Genomic DNA, 6,079 nt, shown 5'->3' with positions numbered 1-6,079 from the left:
AAAGAGGGGGGGGGGGATTTGTGGTAGCACTTTAATTTGTGCACTTGACATTGCAGATTGAAACCAGATGCGGTGCTGGCTGGGGGCGGGGGGACCCTGGTGGCAGTAGGTGGCGCAGGGAGTGACCGCTTGAACCCATCACCTCTGCCAGCTGGGCTTCCAGCCAGCTCCCTGCTCCTGGCAGAAATGTGGGAGAAGACCTGGGATCGCCCCTTTGGTTCTCCAAGGATGGTGTTAAATGCCGGCACATCTTCAAACAGCCTCGCTAGAACTGTTAGCGTTTGCTTTCCCTTTGCCCGAGGACTGGCCCACCCCAGGGAAAAGGTTGTCCTGGATTTCATGGGTTTAGAACTCGTCCAGTTACAAGCATCAAAACTGTTTGCGACGAGCGTATCAGAGCACCACTGGGCACTGATCATATGATGCACTCCAAAAAAAGAGATAAACCCTCCTTCTGCCTCCTGCTTTCCCCAAAGCCAGAACAATTATAGGGTATGAAGCTGAGCAGATGATGGATAAGCAACATTATAATACACACAGGGAAACTGATTGTGTTGACCGTGGGTTAATGAGCGCCTTACAAAATCGTTTCTTGTTGCTTATTTTATGCCACCAAATTGCCTTCATAAATAGCCTTAAAATTCATCTCACAGCGATTTTATGCAACTACAGTGGGAGAAGAGGAAGAATTACTCTTCCTTCCTGCTGCACTGCAAAACTAATAAAAGGGCTGTGATCCCAGCCCTGGGAATTTTGCTGCCTATATGGTAGGCTATGAGCTCATGATGTACAGCAAAACAAGGAGGTTCCCACACTGCGGGCACTTGTTGGCAGAGCTGTTTCATCCCATTGTGCGAACAGATGTGGTCTTTGACTACCATCACCGTGGTGCTGAACGTCTCCTGTTACGCTGGCAGAGCTGTCTTTCCACCAAAGTCGCCCGTTTCGTGCGCTCAGCTCTGGTTTGACCATATCATACGATACAGCTTTGTTGTTGCAGCCATGGTCGTGCCAAGGAGAGCTTTGCCAAAGCAGCGTGTTGGTCGTCCTAAATTGTGGCGTGTGCTCTTTGTGCAGAACTGACTGGAAGAGGCTGCGGCGAAGTGCCTGCATAATTCTTTAGTTAAGTATTTATCCAGAGGGTCTATCTAGAATTTCAGGGCTTTGTTCGATTTTCCTTTTTAATAAAAGAATATTGACAAGGCATTTCCAGGATGCTCCGGTGGAGAGGGCTGATTGTCTTTGGAGCCCCTTCATGTCCGCCTCACTGAAGGAGCTGATTGTCTTCTTGTTTTCTAGAACTGCTTGAGGAGGAGGGATGCTGGCCTGCTAAATCAGTTACAAGAGCTAGATAAGCAAATAAGCGATCTCCGCCTGGACGTGGAAAAAACGACAGACGAACACCTTGAGACAGACAGCCGTCCAAGTTCAGGTGAGGCCAATATCCAGCAAAACGGAGCCTCCCTTGGTACCTGGAATTCGACCGGCTGTAGTTTCAGTCCTACAACACTGAATGTCTGTAGCGTGTTCTCAGGCCGGTGATTAATGCCTGCTAGCAAAGTTCACCTGCTACCAGAAGGGTTGCTGTTTGTAGACAACGTATTAGAGGAGCATTTCAAGCTTAATTAGATTTTTGGTGTTTGAGGCCTTTGTTTTTCAAGGCCACCCACAAATGAGTTCAAAAAGTGCTAATTCTCCTGTGTATTTGGAAGGAAGATGCAGGAAAAATGGTGAAAGGAAGCACCACCAGCTGGAGGAAGTTGTCAAAACTGAGTATACAGCCAGAAGGGAACACTGAATCAAACAGTTTGATTCCCCATGTATTGAATTTCATCCCATTCTAACTCTGTTGAAGCCAGTAAGTGGTATTTAACTAAGGGGAACCTTTCCTAGAGGCATCTAGGCTTGTTTCAAAGACGCTGAAAGGTGGAGAATCCACCGACTTCCAATTGTTAAAGCCATTGCTGATTTCTAATCTGAATTTGACTTGTTCCATCGTTGACTTTTTTATATGCTTTTCTCCCATAGACTAGGGCCTTTCCTAGTAACTAATTTTTCCTCCTCTTGGAGGTGCTGTACAGAATAATTCCTGACTCTTTTTGAGAGCTAAACAGGTCAAGTTCATTAAGTCATTTGTTTCAAGGCATTTTTCCAAGCTCTTAAATAGCTCTATGGCCCCTTTCCAGTTTTTTAGCTTTGTTTGAAGCGTGCTGGAGTCGAGGACTAGGCATACCGTTCCAAAGTCTTTCTTACCAGTGCTGGATAGGCTGCTGAAGTCATTTCCCTACTGCTATTCATTAGTCTCTTTGTACATCCAACAATCTCATTAGCTTTTTTTGCCATATCATTAAGCTTGATTGAGCTGATTTTCCATGCTGACTAAGTCCTTTTCAGGATTACTGTTTTCCAGGATGCATCCCCTTTCTGTAGACATGCCCTGCATTCCTTTTTCCTCAATTTAAATCTTGATTATGGTATGTCATATTTTTCTCCAATAGACCCAGTTTACCAAGAAATGACATTTCCTGTGTCTGCACATGATTTACCATTTTCTGTCTTTCACGTCATCCACTATTTATCTCCAGAACAATGGGTATCATTGGGCCCAGCACTTGGTAAAAATTTAGTAGTCCCGTAATAGCTGGAGAGTTCGTCTTGGAAGTGTAATACACAATTAAATGAATGAGGTGTCAAACACAGCCTGGGATCTTCTTGCTAAAATCTGAAAACCCCTGTGAAGTTTAAAACCCTAACCTCTGTAAAGGTTTTAAAAAAAGCTCAAAATTTTCGTACGCTCAGGAAAGTTGTGCATTTGTACTTTAAGTGTTTCATAGCAATAGGGATATTACTAAATTGTGCACTGGTTTTTGGGTGACGGAATGAAATCCTGTAACTAATTGCTACCAAGGAAGCCAACATAAACATGAGCTTGACTGCCTTTCTAGGGACGCAAATGGTAACTTTGTGTAGACATAACTAATATAAATCCAAACTCTTATTTTTACAGGGTTTTATGAGCTGAGTGATGGAGCTTCTGGATCGCTCTCCAATTCGTCTAACTCTGTCTTCAGTGAGTGTTTATCCAGTTGCCATTCTAGCACTTGCTTTTGCAGCCCTTTGGAGGCAACACTGAATATCTCAGATGGACGCCCTAAATCTGCAGGTATAGTAAAAGCAGGTGGAATACATCATACTCCAGGAGGTGGCTTTGGCTTTGGAAACACTGCCTCAGGAGTGTCTGGGCTGGATTAACCCTTCTTCCTTTTGTTTGACGTACGGTGCTCTGAAAAGATTCCAGTGCCTGTCACGTACATGGGTCACGAGGCAGCACCGTTTGCCCTCCGCTGCTCCAGCCTTACATGTGAATACGCCAGTCCAAACACATGAAGATAACATGTGAGACTATGACAGCTGCTCTACCCAGTAGAGGGCAGTGGTACCTACACACATGAACACATCGGTTGGCTCATTTCTCATAGCTATCCTTTAGAAAGGGAATCTTACTAAAAAGTAGTAATGAAAGATACCTCAACAGCCACGTCCTCATTAAATGATGGAGCAAGGAGCTAGCTACAGGGTTTAGGAGGTCAGGGTGCTCGTTGGTCTGTTTGTGGCAGTTATTTTGTCAGTTCCAACAGTCCTCATCCCCCAGGTGACCGTGCTGAGGTATGTCCTGCATTTCTATGGTATAGACAAACAGACATCATGAGCAGGGAGAAAGTGTTTTGTCTCTTTGGCAGAGAGCTGTTGAACTTCCTTTGACGATGCACGCCGTAATGTGTGGCATGATTAAATAGGAACGCCTCCTCCGCCTGTGGTCCGGAAAGGAACCCTCAGTAGCACTTCAGTGATCAAGCTTTATTGGCTTCAAAAGCCTTAGTTCATTCTGGATCGTGGAGGATGCTTCTAACCATAGCATTTATGATTTCTGTTCTGCTTTTTAAGGTTAATTTATAGTGATGGTTTTATTTTTTTGTGTGTGTGAATCGAGGACAAAATAATTCAAGTTCTTCTAACTCTAAAGTGGGGAAAATGCAGCCTGGGATACTTTCATTCTGAGATACTGAGAAGTCCTCTAAGTTGTCCTTTGAGCAGCTCGAGGTAATTTAATGCTCCCTGATGTGAGGTGTGTGGGATCTTCATCGACCATACATAAACAGAAAAACATGCACAAGGATTTCCAGCTGCTTTTTTCTGTATACCTCATGAAAACCTAAAACTCCCACCAATTGTACCGTCTCGCTTTTAGAGGTGAAATTTCACAAACTGGCATGTTTCAAAAAAGTCTTTTTGGCAACTGTTCCTGACCCTGACATAGGAATTAGGAAATACGGGAAAAGTGTGAGGTGATCTGGAAGAAGTTCCTGCCCCTAACTTCCCTATTCCTCCTCTCCTGCCCATGCAGGAACATCATCTCCATCAGCTAATTTCATCAAAGTCTTCGAGACCTCTTTTGAAATAAGCCTTAGATGAGTGATGAGCACTGAGCATTCAAATCCCAGTATCCTGGCTGAAGTTTCTAGCCCAGGGGTAGAAAACAGGACTGACACGAGATCTGGAGGGTTCATTTAGATTACACCCCTACCCAAGAAGACAAGGGCAACATAAGCTTAAGAAAATAGTGATCTTAGGTGCCTGGATTGAAGACCTGCTCCTAAGGTTGCCTAAACAAGTGCCTTAGCCATTAAATCTGACTCATGCATCTTGAAACGCGCTGGATTTCTCTTACGGAACTCTCTTTGCAGAGGCAAGGCTAGGACGTCAGCTGGACTGACCTGCACCCCTTGCTCCTGTGTGGAAAGTTGAGCCCGTTTCCCATTCTTTTGCCCTTTATTGCTGAAAAGGAGCATCTGTTATTAGTATTAGCATTATTAAGTTATAACGTAATTATGATCATAATAATCATAATGATAATAATGACGACAATAAAATTAAATCTGGATTTTTTCTGACCCAAGACATGCTTGAATAAATCTGGAAGTGAAATTCATTAGTAAACTGAAAGAAATAATTTGCCTAAATTTCTTATGTTTCTCTTTGGATTTAGCAAACTAAAATATAAAACTCATAGATGCTGAGGCCTGCAGTGAGTTTTACAGGTGACTGTGTGACGTGTAGACAGAAGAGACCCTTGCAGACTTCTGGGTGGCTTGAAAGTGAAAGAGGAAGCTCCTGGCGATCTAGGCGCAGGGTTGAAACCGGTGTAAATGTTCTCCTTAGGGCTGTGATTTCTATTTTTTAACCATGTAGTCACATTGGGGCAAATTCTACATAGATGCAGATAGAAAGAGACCCAGGGAAGAACGGTTCTGCCTTTCTGTTGCTTGCACTGCATCCCTGGTTGCAAGGTTTCTACTGTTCGAACAGTGCTGCCGTAGCATCCTGTGTGTAGCTGGGACCAGAGTCCTTGATGACACGTGAAAAACATGGCAGAACTGTCTCTGGCAGGCTCTCTAAACTCTTCTAAAATGCCTTTCAGATCTCATAGGCTGGATGGACTATAATAAGGAAGGCCAGCATGAGGACCAGACCGCAGGCTCTGTCTGTCGCTCTTTGTCCACACCGCACTCAAATTCCCTCGATGTCGTTGCAGATGTACATCCAAAGTACCAGTGCGATCTGGTGTCTAAAAACGGGAACGACGTCTACCGGTACCCCAGCCCACTCCATGCGGTAGCTGTGCAGAGTCCCATGTTTCTTCTCCCTGTGACTGAAAACCCCCAGCGAGAAGAGGAGAGGCTTGGTTGCGATATTAGCAACGTTTGCGCCGGATCTGAAACGGACTCAGGAAAATCCACCAACACCTTTCTCCCACAGGGCTCCTGGTCAGCGCCGTGCCCTTCCACCAGCAAGAGGATAGACGGTTACATCTTAAGCCTGGTTCAGAAAAAGACTCACGCGGTAAGGACTAACAAACCCAGGACGAGTCTCAATGCCGATCCCACCAAGGGGATCTTGAGGCACGGAAGCATGTGTGTCAGGCAGCCTGCAGGGGTGGTGGCTCATGGTAATGTCGTGAACCTGAAGAGCTCCAAGCAAGTGTGCTTGCCTACTGGTGGGACCGCTGCTCCGGACCACG

At 45.1% G+C, this 6,079-nt stretch overlaps 1 protein-coding gene across 1 annotated transcript in view; it reads left to right on the top strand.

Moving 5' to 3' along the window:
• Positions 1-56: 56 nt before the first annotated feature.
• Positions 57-6,079, top strand: part of DACT1 (dishevelled-binding antagonist of beta-catenin 1) — a gene marked incomplete at its 5' end in the record, with an annotated part of 7,607 nt that continues 1,584 nt past the window's right edge. The window contains 4 exons of the mRNA XM_010137492.1: positions 57-105; positions 1,300-1,432; positions 3,008-3,163; positions 5,480-6,055. Of these exons, the coding sequence (XP_010135794.1) occupies positions 57-105; positions 1,300-1,432; positions 3,008-3,163; positions 5,480-6,055 (914 nt within the window). The remainder of the gene's footprint in view (positions 106-1,299; positions 1,433-3,007; positions 3,164-5,479; positions 6,056-6,079) is intronic.

The sequence above is a fragment of the Buceros rhinoceros genome, unplaced genomic scaffold, assembly GCF_000710305.1.
Source record: "Buceros rhinoceros silvestris isolate BGI_N320 unplaced genomic scaffold, ASM71030v1 scaffold5416, whole genome shotgun sequence".
NCBI classification, from domain to species: domain Eukaryota; kingdom Metazoa; phylum Chordata; class Aves; order Bucerotiformes; family Bucerotidae; genus Buceros; species Buceros rhinoceros.
This window is presented reverse-complemented; position numbering and strand designations above follow the sequence as displayed.